The 18,471-nt window shown below is 39.1% G+C and overlaps 2 protein-coding genes across 2 annotated transcripts; one reads left to right on the top strand and one right to left on the bottom strand.

Moving 5' to 3' along the window:
- Window positions 1-360: 360 nt before the first annotated feature.
- On the bottom strand, window positions 361-6,159 carry LOC122967251 (pentraxin-4). Its single transcript, XM_044331789.1, has 4 exons — window positions 5,982-6,159; window positions 4,631-4,809; window positions 3,236-4,353; window positions 361-2,112 (listed from the first exon to the last, which is right to left on the bottom strand). The coding sequence occupies exons 1-4, from the start codon at window positions 6,105-6,107 to the stop codon at window positions 1,370-1,372; spliced, it is 2,166 nt and encodes a 721-aa protein (XP_044187724.1). The 5' UTR covers window positions 6,108-6,159; the 3' UTR covers window positions 361-1,369.
- slc2a6 (solute carrier family 2 member 6) lies at window positions 6,106-13,560 on the top strand. Its single transcript, XM_044331174.1, has 10 exons — window positions 6,106-6,168; window positions 7,232-7,318; window positions 7,442-7,576; window positions 8,053-8,324; window positions 9,613-9,709; window positions 9,925-10,024; window positions 10,243-10,436; window positions 10,676-10,851; window positions 11,035-11,333; window positions 12,646-13,560. The coding sequence occupies exons 1-10, from the start codon at window positions 6,106-6,108 to the stop codon at window positions 12,972-12,974; spliced, it is 1,752 nt and encodes a 583-aa protein (XP_044187109.1). The 3' UTR covers window positions 12,975-13,560.
- Window positions 13,561-18,471: the final 4,911 nt, after the last annotated feature.

The raw sequence follows: 18,471 nt of genomic DNA on the forward strand, positions 1-18,471 counted from the left end.
TTGATTAGCTGAGTTCTCTCAATTATATGGTGGCTGTGTGCATCTGAAGTTGGTGCGCTGTATGTTAGAGACACATATGAATCTATAGTAAATTATCTTGTGTGCACAATATAAAAAATTATCACGTTTCAGGACTTTAGGGGATATGTAATTTTGCACTCTGGTGGACAAAATTGTTGTTTTCCATTCCATTCTAATCAATATGCACAATACTGAGTCATATTCACACAACTAGCGTTAAATAATTAGTTACTACTATTAGTTATTAGTTACACCCATGTTTGTTTAGTCAAAATGTCTCTCATGAGATTTTTGTACCTATGCACTCAACAAAAGGACAAAAATCAAGCACAATGAGTTTCACTATCTTTATTCATAGAAAAATAAGCCACACACATACTGTAGGTTTCTGACCATCTAAAAGATATCTTTGTCCATGGTCATACAGTGGCTATCAATAAAAAAGTTCAAAAAGAACAGGCAAGAGGCAGACTGCAGTGTTATTGATAAGAAATGTATTTTCCTCTTCCTTTAACCCCCATCCTGCACCAATATTATAAATTTTAAAATGTGTCATAATTGAAAATAATTGATTATAAGTATTGCATGTTTTCTGACAACTTAAGTCATAGACAACCTAAAAAACTCAATGCATTAGTTCAGTGACAGTGTGTTATCAGATTGCTCATGATAAAAACATGCACACACATACAACAGAGAGACACAATAAAACAACGCCAAAACGCAATTTGTTTCAATAAAAACTTCATACAATATACTGTCTTTAAACTGATTTAAAGATTTTGGAAGCAGATAAATCTTAAAGGAACTGATGACAATGACAGTCTGTTACTGATCAAAAGGTATATGTTTCAGAAACATAATCAGTGAGCTATATTTAATTTTTTCATAATGTATTGTTCCAGCTGTGTTTATTAATAGAATGCAAAAGAGAGAAAATTAAAGGCCATTTTAAGAGTTTCATTCCAAATCACCTATCCAGTATTTGAAAAAGGCAACCAAAATTATGTTTGGCATGAAAGCAAAGAATATTATCATCACAGTTACAGTACAAGCACACTTAAGACATTTCTGGGTTGATTAGTCTATGGTCCTTTGTAATGGTGACCTATTGGAGAATCAAATCGAGCTTCCAAAGATAATTTGGATAACAGACATCCTAACCAGACTGTCCTAAGCATGTACATACATCAGTGTGTGTATATCCAAAGATTAACTCAGATTATGAGAAAAAATACATTTTAAAAAATAATTAGTTGGCCTCTTAATGGGCAGGCAAGCAAGAATCATTGCAGAAATCATGTTTAGGAATGAGACTCTTCATTTGAATCCTCTTCTGTAATTTTAATCAAATACAGTGCTCTAAACATTCACATGCCACCTGCTGCACCTCCCCATGTACTTCCTTTATGTCTTCCATGCCAAGCACCACCCCTCTGGGCACACCTCTCCCGTCTGCCACCCCTTCCACCTCTGAAGGGCTCAGCACTCTGTTCCATACCCTGAACCCCGCCAACTGCCCAGCAAAACCCTCTGAAGGGTCAAACCCCCCACCAACAGTGTCCTGCTCCTGCCCCAGCACCACTGATCCACCTCCAGGAATCTCCCAGCCCTTCCTGAAGTTAGAGCCTGAGGAGGTTAGGCGCCGGTCATTGTAGTGCCAGAAACGACCCTGGATGGAGGACCAGAGGATGCAGAGGTGGTGCCAGCGAGCGTCATGGAGTAAAGACACAGGGAGACGGCGATAGACAGGGTCGCCAATGACGAAGTCAAGAGAAGGTGAGGAGGAGGACGAGGAGGAAGAGGAGGTGTAGGAAGAAGGTGAGAATGGAGAAGAGGAATAGGAATGATGGGAAGATGAGGAGGAAGCAGCGACGGATGCAGATGAGGCAGAGGAGTTGCGTCCATACAGAACTAACTGGTTGTCGTTGTCATGCGTGGCATAGGAGAGCAGCGTGCCGACATGTGAGGTGTCCACACGAAGCCACAAACACACAGAAAGTTCAGGAAGGTTGGGGAGACTCAAGGCGAAGGTGACATAGTTCTCCACTGAGGCTGAGGGGAAGAACAGCATGGAGTCCACGTTACAGACTGCAGACAAAGGAAGAGAGAGAATATATTTGGTTTGATTACAAAATTGCCAAATGTTAGGTGGTTGCAGCTTTTCAAATGTGGTGATTTAATGCTTTTCTTCATCAAACATGATAGTAAACTGATTATCTGTGGGTTTGGACCGTGGATCGAACAAAATAAGACATAACAAAGACATCACCTTTGACTTGGGAATTTATAACATTTTTCACAGTGTTATGAAATTGTAAAGACAAAATGACTAATCAATTAATTGAGAAAATAATCAGCAGACTAATAAATTATGAAAATCGTTAATTGCAGCCCTACTTCAAAATAAACTAGACCAAACCATCCTGCTTTCTGGTAAACCATTCAAACTGTATATACAGTTGTGAAGGCCAAAGCTAAAAATGTATTCAATGTCAACATCAAACCTACCAAACCACTTGGACCCACATCATATAACCCCCTAAAAATCACATAACAAATAGGAATACATTGTCAAACAAGACTGAGTTGTGAATTATCTTGTTTTTGTCCCATGAAATTGCAATTTTTATGAACATTTTTACAAGATACAAAAGGGTTTACAGATGCTATTCAGCATGAATGGAAAACAAGGAGATGGATTTTTCAGATGGGGGCAGAACTCAACATTCAACTCCCAGATGGCCGACCCTCGCTGTACCTCTCAACACCTCTTTCTCTGTCTTCCTCTCTGTCTGTCCTAAAGTATAAGTGAGTGTGTGTTGTCATGTAAGCTGTGAGAGGTGATTTGCAAAAAGATATGAAAAGAGCTTTTGAGTTTGCTGTTGCATGCGATATAACCCACAGATTTTCTGTATGTATATGAATTATAAACCTGCTTCAGTTTGGGTTTCAACATTGTCTGTCCTGTGAAAAACAATGTCACAGGTTGAAAAGTGTTTTCTCCTTCTTTAGGTTGGCTTTTTGCATGGTGAAACATTTTCAAAATACATAAAATATACTGTAATTGTTTCTGTAACTGCCTGAAATTTTAATCCAAGTTGAAGACCCCTTTCAAGAATACTGTAGGCATGTTTAAATGTTTCCTCTTCCAACCATATTCAATATCAGACTCTATGCATGTCAGAAATATTGGTCAGAGTTGCAGACTTACTGGTTGCATCCTTCTTGGGAACTGGCTGTGCTGGGATCTTTTGCCTCAAAGGCAGCTGGAGGAAGTTATGGATTACTGAAGATTCCACTTCTGTGTTGCTTTCTTCTTCTTCTCCTCCATCCCACCCACTCACCCTGGGTTGATACGACTCAGACAGGGACTGAGGGAGGACATCTGAAGCTTGGGGCTGTGGAGCCCCCGGTCTGGTTCTGCTTTGTTTCTCTTCGGTGGGTTCAGGATGGGTTTGAGTCTGGGATAGGGCCTGGGGCCAGGACGGGTGATTTGGGTTGTGTAACTGGGGGTGTCTCTGAGGATATAATTGAGCCTGGGATGGTTGCTGGACCTGGGCATGATGATAAGGCACAGTCCGGCGAGACTGGAGGTGCTCCTGCAGGATTGGGTATGGCCGTGTCTGGGCCCCCACCTGGATCTGTGACTGGGGACGGTAAGCGTGAGGTTCAGGTTGTGGCAGGTAGTCAGTAGACTGGGGATAAGGGTTTGGATACTGAATGTGTGCCTGTGGATGAGATTCTGGCTGAGGTCTTTGCTTCTGGGCTTTTGAATGTTTAGGTTGGTTTGGTGTTGCCTGGTATTGATTCTGTTGAGGGGGGTTTCTGTTCTGAGGCATCACCTGGGAATCACTATCAGTCTGAGAATAGCTGGTACTTGCTGGCCTGGGTTGGGTATGTCCATCAAGAATCCTTCCAGGTCTCCCTCCTCTATGCGTCTGGCTTCTCCTGCGTGGTTCGAAGTATTCCTGAGGTGTGATGTTGGAGTTTATGGGTTCGCCCAACCTCCCCAACGCACGAGTGTTACCCCCTCCGTTCCCTTGAAGGACCTCGCCGAGTCGCCCCTCCAGGCGGGTCACTAGTAGCTCCTGGTTTTTTAGGGATTCATGCAACCCTTTCAGCCCAACTAGCAGCTCGTCTCGCTGGACTTGAAGGGCAGCCAGCTTTTCCTCTTGGTTCTGGAGCTCCAGGGTTAGGTTGAAGAAGTCTTGACCAAGACCAGGCCTCTGTTTCTGGGAGTGGCGGCGGTTCTCCCTCAGGTTCCTCTCCATCAAAGCCAGACGACCCTCCATCCGCTTACTCTTCTTCTCGAGTTTCCTACTCCACTCTCTAGGATGATAATCATCATTAGAAACACAGATCATACACCTTTTTTCTATAGTCTGGCAAAATGTGGTTATTTGTTAACTTGACCAAGTCCTAAAGGATGCAATTCCTGTCATCTGAACTGGACTATGGTTAACTTCCTCTTACCTCAAATTGCCTTCTCTCCTGTCCTCTCCACTCTGCTCTCAGGAATGCCTTCACTTGCAAAATACAACCAGTGTACAGAGATTTGTCTAAGATATATCAGGCATATTAAGACCTTTAGTGACCAATCTCTAACCTGAGACCTTCTATCTCCTGCGTTGTGCTCTGCTTGAGGTGTTCAAGATCCCGTGATAAGTGGTGGTAATGGTCATTTAGAGCCTGAACACGGCTCTCCAGCCCGATAGAGGAGTTTCTGTTCTGGTTCATGGCCAACATGTCCAAACGGGCCTGGGTCAGCACCTGGAACTGTTGGAACTAACAGAAAAAAATCCCTTGAATAGTCAACATTGTAGCAAGAGTTTTTCCATCATTTCGGCTATCTACAGTACTTACCTACAAAATGACTAATACCACATGAGCAAACAGTTTGGTAGTTTCACAAATTGATGGGTAAATTAAGTCCCATGCCTCATTCTATGCGGTTTAAAAAAGGTCTCAAGTTCATGAGGTAATATACAGTTTAGATCTATAGTGCAGGAATGAATGAGAAGTTATTGATTTATCATAATATTTAATCTAATCAACTAGTCTATTTGTTGATTGTCATGAAATATGGTACTGACACTCTGATGATGAACCCTAATGTCTTTGTGATTCATTGACTTTTTTTTGTTTTCACTTAATCCACTGAAATATCCCAACAACTACCAAATGGATTGCCACAAAATTTTGTAGACATTCATGGTTCCCGGATTATATAACCTTATGACTTTGGTGATCCCCTGACTTTTCATCTAGCATCATCAGGTCAATTTTTAATTTGTCCAATACTTTTTCTTACCAATTACCTGAAAAATTTACGACATTCCCATTTACCAAGGCTGTACTTTATGTTTAGTGCTAAGTAGTTGATGTTAGCATACTAAACACACTGACCTAAAATAATGAACATGGTAAACATTATACCTGCTAAACATCAGCATTTTAATGTTGTCATTGTGAGCAATGTTAGCATGCTGATGTTAGCATTTAGCTCAAAGTCCAGTTGTGCACAGTTGTGTACAGCGTCACAGAGCTGAGAGTTAACAAGATAAGTAGCATCTCTCTAAAGGTTTAATCCCAATAGATTTTAAGGTTTTGGAATATTGATGGTTACAGAGCAGAACAGTTGCAACCTATCCATAGATTTGGTTTTATTCTAAAAGTGGAATACACTTCAGTTTAGACCTCTGTTATTACTATTATGTTAAGATATGTAAAAACATACAGTAAGTTCTCTAAAAACATAAAACCCAACAGCTGCACAGAGCTACATTTTTGCCGAGGTGGATCAGATAGCCACAATTATAGGCTACTGTAATATTTTGCATCATTCAAAAGTTCAATATGATAATAGCATTTAATAAAAATGTCCATTATCTTACTAAAAGTTAACCATTGTTAATGTAGACACACACACACAAACACACAGTTTGATTCAGGTCTACCTGTTCGTTGAGCCGTCTCAGTTTCTGGGACAAAGGATGAATTCCCTGCATCTTTATGGGCTGTGTTTGCATCAGAAGCATGTGGACCATGATCAAGGGCCAATGGGAAGGTCTGAGGCTGCCCATGGTGGAGTGGAGCTTGGATAGATGCAGCTGGGAGCTTGGGTCCCTGTCTGGAAGTGTGGAGGTGAAGCAACAAATAGACAAGAAAATGACATAGCTAAACAGGGCTGGTCTGGATACACACAGTATGCAGACACAATAAACACATGCACACAATACACAAAAGCACTCCCACAAGCTGGGACACAAGCACACTTTCCATTTTCCACAACATCATTGGGGAGCTAAGAGGCACTGCAAATGGATTTAACAGGTTCTTAGCTCTCTCTTGCACTCCTGCACAAGAAATTAAAGCAAACTCCTCAAAACAATCTACCAATTAATGTCCAGGGTTTACTGATATATAGAATAATGACGGCACATCACTATACAATGTTTCACCATGCTGAGAATCTGAGGGTCACCTTTTTCATGATTTCCTTTATCTTTGGTGTTTTACTTTCAGCTACAATACCACCTTGAGGTTGTTTTTCTTGCATCTTCTATGGATAAAGTTTATTACTGTTTGATATCAGTCAGCACAAGTAGAAAAGAGAATTTTTGATATGGAAATTTTATTATGACAGACTATTACTTTAACAAACAAAAATAGCAAGCAATGTGATCTAAATTTAAAAAACACACATTTTCATCAATTGATATGAGTGTATCCATGCTTGTATATGTGTGTATGTTAGAGTACGTTTGTGTGGCTGTAATGAAGCGGTAAATCTCATGATGTGTGGGCTGAGGGAGAAGCAGTCTGTACTTTTCTCTTCCCTCTGACTCAGCTAGCAGGGGATCTGGTTCTCTTCTTCCTCTTCTGCTTTCTCATAAATGGCCCAATTCAGGAATCACGCTGTTCATCCTCCTCTTCTGCTTACTGCTCATGACCATGTTACAACACTGTGGCTTCATTTACACTGGACTTTACAGACTCACTACTGACTACAATAATCTGACCAATATGTCATTTTAAAGCCAATTAAGCTACAATACAATAGCCAACATTTTGAGTCCATATTCTGCAACAGTTTTCATTCCACAAATGAGGTTCACACCTTAAATTCCAATTTCATTTCAATTATGGAAGTTCAGTGTAAACACAGTCTTTAGTTTCACTTTCATTGTGACTGTCTGACATATAGCTAGCCTTGTCAGTTTCAGTCTGTCGGACTGGAAAACCCAGGACTGCATGCTGCCCACTGGAACATCAAGTTCATTACTTCAGCAAGGTAGACGTGACTGCTTTTAAACAAAAGTCTTCATATGTAACTTTTTTTTTTTATTCCTAACCTATAAAGAAGGACCACCTGGACGCTTTTTTTCACTTTAGTAATATTTCATCTGTCTTGCAGTGTAGAGATAAGATAAATCAGACACCTTTGAGAAAGGCTGATATTTGCCATCGAACAGCTGTACAGTCCACTGCTGCGGACATGGATGAAAAGTCTCCTCTGCTGAATAGAAGACCAACATCATCTGAATCTCAGGTTAGAAATATTTAACTTATTTTAGAGCACTATTCCCTAAATTTGGTGTTGTAAAATTACAACAGTTCATAGATGTGTAAGTGTTTAATTTTGCAAGAACAACAAAGAATGAATTCTCCTTCACATGTTTATGGATTACTGTCTCACTCATCCTGCTGAATTTGTTTAGTTCTTGTTCAGTACAACATTGAAATTGATTGCCAGAATGAGAGGTATAATGGAAAAACAGCATTTAGAAGCGATGTTAGATTGCAGAAAATGCTGAGTTTAGTCTGGTAACAGTCTACCAGACGCCAAGTGTAAATGTTGAGTACTTTATTTCTATTAAATTAATTTCTGAGATCAACACTGATATTTACTTTAATATTTAGGCAAACACTTCCCTTTAACTTGAATATAGTAGATTAGCTTCTTTTCTTAAATATCTATGCAGTTTATCATTTGCGTTTTAATTTATCCACATCCCTCCATCCCAGATCAGTAACTCCAAACTGTTCCTGGCTGTCTTTGCGGCTGTCCTGGGGAACTTCAGCTTCGGTTACTCCCTCGTCTATCCATCCCCTGTCTTGCCAAAGCTCAAGAGCCCTGATGCCGACCCTCGGCTCAGAATGAACACGGAGCAGGCCGCCTGGTTTGGCTCAATCTACACACTGGGTGCAGCAGCCGGCGGGCTGGGGGCCATGCTGCTCAACGACATGATTGGACGGAAGCTGAGCATCATGATGTCAGCAGTGCCCTCGACTATTGGGTAAATCTCAGTTATTTTATTATATAAATAATGGTGTATTATGTATTATATTCAAGAGCACAATAAAACAATATGATCTGAAAATATTGTTTTGTCTGAGCCTTTAAGAGTAAATTATGTCACATGATTGTAATTTCACACCCTTATTTATAGAAGAAAAATGCAAACTGCATTTAATTTTACTATTTTTTTTACAATCATGTCCATCATGATTCAGGAAAACTCGGAGGAACAACTGCATAGATGCAAAATTAAAACAAGACTAGGTCAAAACCTAATATATGACTGGACTGTGTTTGGTGAATGTGTGAAATTGTGGCCAATTTGTTACAGGGATAGTCAGTGGTAGTGTTTATAATGTGAATTCCTGGATATTAAATGTTCATCTGCAATTTTCTGTAGTGGTCCCAGTAATATTTGCTGGTAAAGTGTACTGAAGTAGCATATCGCATGACATGGGTAAGCGATGTTTGAGTCAAAAAAAAAGGTTATAAATGCAGTTGCAAGAACAGTACTTTTCACTCATATCTTGGGATATTTGATTTGAAAGAGAGCTTCTTTCGAATCAAATAAAATTCTAATTATAACTATTAATTATCTGTTAATTCCGCTCCCTCTTTCATCTGTTTGACTCTGCAGTCTCTCGTTTTTCACTCTGTATTGAGGGTTTTGTCAGAGTGATGGTTATTTGGGGTGCTTTAACTGTGGGCTCCCTTTCATGCCTCTATGCACCTTTTTTCTGCCTCTTTTCTGGTCGATGATCATGGAGGCTGTGGTAGAAATTGCAAATGAAAGTTTTGACAGCATTTTGGGTGCAAATTCAGGAGGCTTATCTCTACCTGGTTACCACAGCTACAGTCAAATCAAGCCCACTGCAGAGCAGCCGCCCCACACTAACCTGATATAACAGCTACATGAGTCGCATGTTTTACCTGCAAGACTCGTGTTTAATGCTGTTGTTCATCGTTCGTAATGTGAAAACAACAAGAGCAACGGCCAATGGGGACACCCCAACACTTGGCTGGCTGACCAATGGTATAATTTCATCACTGACTCATGCACTCACTCACTCATGGAGAAACGCAGTTACAGGGCTGGTCCGTGACCGGTCCAGCCAATAAAATTGCAAAAGGAGACAATAATATTGTTCATTCTCTGTTCTGAATGAACTTAAATCCATTGATGCCATCATGTATTTAAAAGTGCACACACAGCAGTAAAAACATAACAGTGTAATTGGGGTTTGTCATGATGTTTGTGTGTGTTGTGTTTTTATCTTTTTTCTCAGCTACATGCTGCTGGGAGGGGCCGTGGACTTGTGGATGCTCCAAGTTGGCCGATTCCTTACAGGTGTTGCCGGGGGGATGACTGCAGCATCCATTCCCGTAGGTTACCATGGTTACAGAAGCTTTTCTTTTTTTCCTTATTTATGCAAGTTTTCCCCTTCTTTGTTCCAACTCCCAATGCCTGTAACAAAACCCCTGTTCTTTGCAATGGTAGATAGGAACTTGACCCCTTTTCTATCACTGAGCTTGTGATGACATCAATTACGTAAATGGTTGTGGCTGTATGTGTGTTAGTTATGTGTCATGTGTCACAGGTTTACATATCAGAGATCTCCCACAAAGCAGTGAGAGGAGCTCTGGGATCCTGCCCTCAGATCACTGCTGTGTTTGGAGCCCTGGCGCTCTATGCTCTGGGTAAGAACAAACCAATACTGCTGCATAAACTACTGCTATCATGACTAGAAAATTAAGATTAGTAGTTTACTATTATAAACTACTAATCTTAACAGCATCAAAACAGACCAAAATGCAATGCTGCCACAAGACAAGTTGAGATATGAGTGAAGAGTCTCACTTTTTTCCTGCATTCTTGCTCCTGCTATCATAATCTCAACATCATGTATGATGCACAGGTCTGGTGGTACCGTGGCGGTGGCTTGCAGTGGCAGGGGAGGTGCCGGCAGTAGTGATGGTTGTGCTGCTGACGTTCATGCCTTGCTCCCCCAGGAGGCTTCTCTCTCTGGGCAGAGAGCAGGAGGCTGAGAAGGCCCTCCGCTGGCTGAGAGGGAAACACTACGACACACACATCGAGCTCAGTGCCATACAGGTGAGAGGCAGCAGCAGATATAATGTGTTTTAACAATTTAAGGGGACATTCAATCAACCAGTGGAAACACACTGATATCGGTTTTAAGGTTGAGACGGAGGAGGTTTTAAGGTTATAACATCATCTTGTACACCAACATAGATTTCAGTGAATTAAAAAAAATAAGTAATAGCATTGTACTCACATAGGTTTTTGTGGGGGGGTTTTGTGTGTGTGTGTGTGTGTGTCTCCTAATGCAGCACAGCATCAGCACACAGAGTAAAGTCACATTGTCCCAGCTGGCCACACCTGTCTATTACCGGCCAATCATCATCTCAGTGGTGATGCGTTTCCTGCAGCAAATGACGGGTATCACTCCCATCCTGGTTTACCTGGAGCCCATCTTTTCCCAGAGTAAAGTCTCGCTGGAGCCCAGGTAGGAGATTCATTCTGTTCACATATATCTATATTATCTATTAAAGCTTGACTTGACTTTCTAATGCTATAAATGTCTGATCTTTCCACCAGTTAGGTCACAAGCACTGTGCAAATCATATATTGTCAATTTCAATCCCAAGATCCTACAAAGACTGACTAACTCTTGTTATGTATCTGTCAGGTATGAAGCTGCCATTGTAGGTGCAGTCCGCCTCTTTTCTGTTGCCGTGGCAGCCTGTTTGATGGACAGGGCAGGACGCAAAGCTCTGCTGTACATGTCGAGCCTGTTGATGTTCTTGTCCAGTCTGACTCTGACCATGATCTCCCACACCACGCCTTGCCCTCCTGGCCCCGCCCCTCCAAACCTCACTGCGAGTTTGGACTACAGCCCCAATAACTACACTGGAAACATTTTGTATGCCAGCCATCAAACGTCAGCAGACCTCATCCCTCTCATCAGCACTGTGGTGTTTATATTTGGTGAGTGTCAAAACCAACACATTTGGCTGAAAATCCATAGTTTACCTAATCACACCCTTGTTTTTAGCCATACTAGCAGCATGACTGTAGGGATGGCGATATTGATCTACCATTTGGGCAATTGGTCCACCAATTTGGTTCAGATCAATACATGGTTCATATGCTTATGTTTAATGTTCCCCAGAGGATGAATCGTGCTGACTTAAGTGGTCCACTTTCTCCATTGCCACCATGAGGATGACACCAGTGTGAAATATCTTGACACAGATGAGAAGGATTACCATGAAGTTTGGTACAATTTGTAAAGGCCCCTAGAGGAATACATTTTAATAACTTTTGGGATCCCCTGACCTTTTTTCTTGCACCATTAGCAAGTTAAAGTTTTAATTTATTCTGTGAAATAGCATGACATTTACTAGATGTATTGGCACAAATTTTGTTGAGACAGTCATGATACCCAGAAAATGTTTCCTAATGACAGATTTTCATCTAGCACCACCATGAGGTTTATGGTTAAATGACATTTCTCTACAATTGGATTGTCATGAAGTTTGCTACAGATGTTCATGGTCAATATGAATTCTAATTACTTTCATGATCCTCTGACTTTTCCTCCAGTGCTATCATCAGCTCAAAATTTTAATGTGTCCAATACTCTGGTTTATGTCTTCATACTTTCAAAACTAATGACATTCCCATCAGCCTCAGCTGTACTTGTTTAGTGCTAATTAGCAAATCTTAGCATGTTAACAGACTAAACTAAGATGGTGAAGTATAGTCTTGTTTTTAGTTCATTTAGATTCACACTGCCCAGATACAAGCAAACTAGCACTTGTAAACAAACATCACATGAGTACATAGATACAATTAGCCTTTTGTACTGGACTGACATTTGATAACCTGTAAGACATGTGTCCCCATATTGAACTAAGCATGTGCTGTTTGCTGTTATATACCCTCTGTCTTGTTCCAACAAGTTATGAGCACACAGAAAATAACTGAATGTGAGCGTCTCTCCAAACTGCCGTTTGTCCTCAGGTTATTTTGTCATACTCTTCTCATACTCAATTAAACTGGTTGAGGTGATCAGATTCTCACAATTTATTTGACTGGTTGGGAAAATTGTTCAAATGTCACGGTGCGGTTATGCAGTGCCACTTAAATTCAAATGAGTAAGAGTAAAGGAGTAAACAGATCTTTTTTGTCTTTTTCAAACTGCTTAATTATTTATTTATGCATTTAATGTACTTTGACATGATCTGCTTTAATATGAGCTGTTTGCTTTGACATCACATTGTTGGTTGTCTCCTAGGATACGCCATGGGATGGGGGCCAATCACATGGTTGTTGATGTCAGAGGTGTTGCCATTGGTTGCCAGGGGCGTTGCTTCAGGCTTGTGTGTGACTGTCAGCTGGTTGACGGCCTTCATGCTCACTCATGCCTTCTCACACCTGGTGGACAGCTATGGCCTGTACGTGCCCTACCTGTGTTTCACAGTGGTTTGTGTGTTCTGTCTGCTGTTCACGGCAGTGTTCATCCCAGAGACTCGCAACCGCTCGCTGGAGGAAATAGAAAACTATTTCAGGACAGGACGCACGTTTACCATCAATCGGAGTCATTCTACTGCACAGTCGAGCTGAAGCTTATAGATCAGAATGTAACAAACTTTTTTATGTTTTATATTTTTGTTTCTGGTGTGGGATGGGGTGTGAAACGTTTAACAATCATTATGTTCTACAATGATTACTGTCAGCAATTACTAAGGCTATGCTGTCACACTCATCTCTAATATATACTCTCACATGGTCAAGAAGCAGGTTACCATTTATCCTCAGGTTTTATGTTTAACTAATATACCATGTTCTAATATAAATAGTGGCATTTTAATATAAACAAATGTATATTTTCCTATCCTCCCACTCCAACAGCGGAAACACAGCCTCCCTTTTTTCTTTAGTCAGTGGCAGTGGTACAATAATGCACTCTGATATGTCAGAATATTGATGGACTCAGTAGAAGAAATACTAATCCACTATGCAATGTGTTGTTCTTCACCTTCTTGTGTGTTCTTGCTTATCTAAATCACACAATGTATAGTGACCTACATTATGAAATTCATTCAGTATGTAGAATACAGTATGCACTATTGCTATGTACAATTAGTGACCCAAAAGTGACTTTTCTGTTTAACTCTTTTGGTATATTAAAACACATTTTAGCATTAAATACTTTAAAAAATGCATTTCAATTTTCAATTTGCTGACAATGGGAGCAGCTCAGTCTGCTTAACTGTCCGTCATGTTGTTTAGAGTGTGTAACTTCTTTAGAGATCGACAAGGCCAAGAACTGGGGGCCACTTTTGGTTGCTTTGTGTGTACATGCTTTTTTGTCCCTGTGGTATCACACACCCACATTTAATATATAATTTGAATGCTTGCATTGCACAAGCTTTTGTATTTGTACTGTAATCAATCACAGTCTCAGTGTCAGGTGCCATGCTGTTCATACAAAATGATTTGTTCTGTAAAGAAGCCACAATTTATTTGTTTATGATCATGGACAGAAAGACAAACAAGAGAGCGTCTACATTAACTTCATGTTAGGTTTGTGCACCATTAGCACTGTTTCACTGACTTGAGAGGCGCATTGCAAAGTTATTCCAACCCTAGATCTGCAATTAGTTGATTAATCAGTTAGTTGATTAACAGAAAAGTAATCCCCAACTATAATTGAATAATTGTTTAAGTCTTTTTTTTTTAAATGCCCAAAGATTTGCTGTTTTCAACTTCTCAAATGGGATGATTTTATGCTTTTCTTTGTCATACGTGATAGTAAACTGAATATCTTTGGGTTTTGGACCATTGGTCGGACAAAACAAGACATCTGAAGACATCACCTTTGACTGTAATGGTCATTATTCACTATTGTCTGACATGTTATAAACTAACCTAAGTTGCAGCCCTAGTTAACCCCAATTGCTGCTGATTTTGTTGCAGGCTGGACCATTATTTTGTTATATAATCAGTTATGAAGGGTTGAAAAACTGAAAATGATCAATAAAAGAATCAGTTGAATGATTTCTTGTTACAGGTTACATTGACTGACAACATGCTTCAAAAATAAGCAACAAAATCTAAATATACTTACAAAATATGAGCCAAATAAACCATAAAATATCCTTAAAATTTTGTTAACCCTCTCAACAAACAGGTAGCCAGCTGTCTTGGGGAAAAAAAGTGGTTCATCATCCACTCTGTGGTTAAAAAAAAGCGGACAGGAAGTGATGTTGTCAGCACGTTCTGGTAGCTCAGCAGGCCAGGTCACATGCCGCAGTGTGTGCTCTCAGTGTCGTAGGTTTGAGTCTGACTCACAGCCAGCGATGCACATCAGTGCCTCGCTATCTTCCCAGATCTCTAGCAACAGCATAGAGCTCATCTATATGTTATTAATCATAGCATATAATTATGGATGGACTATTGACATTAAATTGTATACAATTATACATATAACTATACAAATGCACATTATTCCAATTATAAGTAGTAAATATGAACAATTACACAAGATTTTCTTAATTGGTTTCACAAAGAAATGTATAATACACTGTGATCCTGTAGCTACGTTTGGTTTGTTTTATGAGGAAAGCTGCCAGTTTTTACTGAATCAGGCATTGTTTATTTAATATTAATAAACTGATACATGATCTTGCTATCTGAGTAAAGTCAAACACAGAAAATCAAAACAAATGATCAATTCTTTCATTATGTTCTATATTGTATAGCAGAGGATGCAGAGTAAATAATATACAGTATTATACTTGATAGTAGAAAATAATAGATAGATACAAGTTCTAGTAGATGATATAAATATAAAAACTAAAAATCTCTCTGAAAGTCTCCATAGTGTTGAAAAGTTATCAGATTGGGTTACATTACACAGTCAAGTGTTCCTGTTATTAGGTCCACCCCGTAGTAGATGTCACTTTAAAGAGTCCAAAGGTATGTATTGTACAAAGTAGAGATGATTATGTGTATACAATACAGTCTTATGTAAAGCTGTGTTGTCTGTAAGGTGTTTAACATTCTATAAAAGAAGGGAAGACACACCACAGGTTTCAGTTTGTTTGTGTGTGTATGTGCCTGTGTATGTGTGAGCTCTTTAGACACACCTTACTTGCAGTGTATTCAATGATGGCAGGCAAAAGAAAAGCTGTAAAACAGCCTTAGTGTGGGAATGTCTAGTTTGCCATGTAAAACCATCTTGTGCAGAACATACAATTAAATCTAACCTTTACAATGCATTGTAATGTACACATGAAAACCACCTTTACAAAACAAGTGTTAAAGTGGATGTGACGGTGCATTTCTGAGACAGTTTTTGCTTGGTAGTGTATTTCTCTCAATGGATTACTGGTATAGTCGCACATACATAAACTGTAATTGTCAGAGACTACTCAGGAAAGAGTTTTAATATATTCCATAATCTTATGTATGGAAGTATGGAAGTGCTGTCAAATGCCTCATGGAAGCTCTATAATTGTTGAATGCTGCCAAAAATAATTGCTCTCTGATGTTTAATGTCTAATGTTTAATGTCTTTTGAAAAAACCTCAACTGAAAACCTGCTCCACTTTTAAAATGATTTAGTCTTCATCCCATTGATTGAAAAATATCTGACTCTGAAATGTTTCACGATAAACCTAAAAGTGAAAGCAATCTTGACTTCATTCTTGTTCATTATGCCACGCTACATTTATTCTTTTGAAAAGAACAGCATCAAAGGGTAAGAGTACTAAAAGGCAGACAAGCAGGTAAACAAAAGAAAAGACAAAGTCAGATGGATTAAAAAGAAAGACAGACAGACATTGAGATGGAAAGAGAGGCAGACAGCAAAGACAGCAGGTACATGGAGACATCGGTGGATGAACACAGTCTAACTCATATTGTTCATGCAGTGTTTATATACCAGGTGAGTCAGAGACTATTTTTATATTTTTGACTCTACCCACTTCCCTCCTTCACTTCCTTAATCACCGATTCCTTCCCTCTCTCCTTCCTCCTTCCACCTATACTTTGCCGTGCCTGTTTCATCTCTATCAAAAAAGATGCTTAAACCATTACATTGTAATATATTAAAATATGTTATACTGATATGAGTGTCTTTGCACCTTTGAGTCAGAGTTTATGTTTTTTTATGGAAGTGTACTGTAATAGTGTGAAGTGTCCCATATATGATGTTTCCCACATTTATTTATTTTATGCCATTATTTAACACTGTATTCACTTGTAATCATTTGTAGTTTTATCTACAGCTGTTATTTTAAGTGTTTTAGGTTAACTTGACTTCTCTGATTGTGAAACATATTACTTCTCTTCTTTTGATCTTATCCAAATGAAGTGATATATTAAAATAATCACAGCATTCTTTTTGCTTCAGGAGTGCATTTTTATCTGCTGGACCAATTATTTTCATATTACCTGACAAACAGAAAACACTGTCTGTGTTTCCTCTGCCCCTTAAACAACAAGGTGTACCACAAGGTTCAATTCTAGGTCCTCTTTAGTTACACGTGTGGTATTGATGTCCAATGTTATGGAGATGATTCTCAACTATACCTTTTAAGGAAATTACTGTAGATTAGGTCATTGTTCAGTGTGGGATGTCTGCAGTTCAACTCAAGTTCTTGGTATTAGACATCTTGATTTTATGTTAGCACTAACAAATACAGAAACATCAAGGCAGCTTATAAAAGTTTAGGCAACACTGAGCAACCAAAAGAAACACAAAATCTTAAACCCCTTTTAAATCACAGAGCAGCGTTAAGAACTTGGCTATCTTTTTTCTATCTGCTTGAGGCTAAAAGCAAAAGACTAAATGCTAAAAGTGACAGATAAACCTGCTGTCAGTGACAGAGAATCTATTCTTTGTAAATATCCTCATTAAAAGGGCTATTTCTGCACAAAAAAATTACAAATGCACAATAAGGCATTTGTAAATTTGTTGCATGCTTTCATATTGAACTTAACTATTTTATATGTCCATCCAATTATAAGTAGTTATGTCTTGTGACTTGTATTATGTCTTGCCAAATGTTTGATTTGACCCTGTTGTTGGTATTTTTACCTGTTGCACTGGTTTCAGAAGTTTGCGTGTATGGATAAAACTCAATATTATTACTTTTATTGATTGGTTCTAATCTTAGTAGCATAACCAGAAATTTGGTTCTGTGTGTTTTCTCCTTTATTTAATAGAATACTTGGGTATCAAAAATAGATGAATTATCATTACCATTAGCATTTTCATTAGTATCAGTATTAACATTCTGTCCAAGCTATTATGGGGAAAAGGGGATAAACCTCTGCCTTGAAATTTCTAAAAAATATCCAAGTTAAAATGGAAACAGACAACTTTTCAAAAAAGTCGTATTATTGTTTGCACTGCTATCGCAAAGAGAACTGGATTGCTTTCCGTTTTCCTCAAAGTGTAGCTCTGTGAAAAAATGATAAACAGAGGAGAGAAGAAAGAAGCATGTTCACTGAACAGGTAAATTGAAATCGTCACGATTTTATATTGAATTTGGGAACAGGCAAAAACTATTGTAATGATGTGCATTTCATACTAATAAGATAGTCTGAGTTATTGCTTCACACAAACAATTAACTGAAACAAGGGGAGTAACATTAGAAATAACATTAGGAGAAAAAGGATGAGTTTGTTCATTCATTTTGTCTACAATGGAGACATGAAAGCAGATTCCTTAGTATGTGTTCAGAAAAGCCTGGGTTGGTAGCATGTTTATGTTTTTGCAAAATGAAAGAAACTGCGCAATGGAGACGGTGATAATATATTTTCTGTCTGTTGATTTTCATGAACAAGTAGATGAGCCTGACAGCCAGCCTGACTGGATACTGATCCAGTATTATATGGCTGTAGGGCTGATAGCTTAGCCAACTGATTTCTAGAGGGCTGTCTTCCCGTTAGCCACGGTAGCTAACGGGAAGACAGCCCTCTAGAAATCAAAAGACAAGTTTATTCAGGTAATATACTAAATGCAACTAAAAGTAGCATACGCAGATATAAGTAGTGTGTCATCAGATTTACCTGTATTCCACATTTATTATATAGCAATAAGACCATA

The sequence above is a fragment of the Thunnus albacares genome, chromosome 17 (genome assembly GCF_914725855.1).
Source record: "Thunnus albacares chromosome 17, fThuAlb1.1, whole genome shotgun sequence".
NCBI lineage: Eukaryota > Metazoa > Chordata > Actinopteri > Scombriformes > Scombridae > Thunnus > Thunnus albacares.

Bases quoted from the DNA above. Each gene is read 5' to 3' on its own strand.
- slc2a6 (XM_044331174.1), top strand. From the start codon at position 6,106: ATGGTGGAGTGGAGCTTGGATAGATGCAGCTGGGAGCTTGGGTCCCTG. The intron at 10,025-10,242 runs GTAAGAACAAAC...TATGATGCACAG, and splicing joins CCTGGCGCTCTATGCTCTGG to GTCTGGTGGTACCGTGGCGG. The intron at 11,334-12,645 runs GTGAGTGTCAAA...GTTGTCTCCTAG, and splicing joins CACTGTGGTGTTTATATTTG to GATACGCCATGGGATGGGGG.
- LOC122967251 (XM_044331789.1), bottom strand. From the start codon at position 6,107: ATGGGCAGCCTCAGACCTTCCCATTGGCCCTTGATCATGGTCCACATG. The intron at 4,810-5,981 runs GTAGACCTGAAT...TTTTTCTGTTAG, and splicing joins TGAGACGGCTCAACGAACAG to TTCCAACAGTTCCAGGTGCT. The intron at 4,354-4,630 runs GTTAGAGATTGG...TTATCATCCTAG, and splicing joins CAGGAGATAGAAGGTCTCAG to AGAGTGGAGTAGGAAACTCG.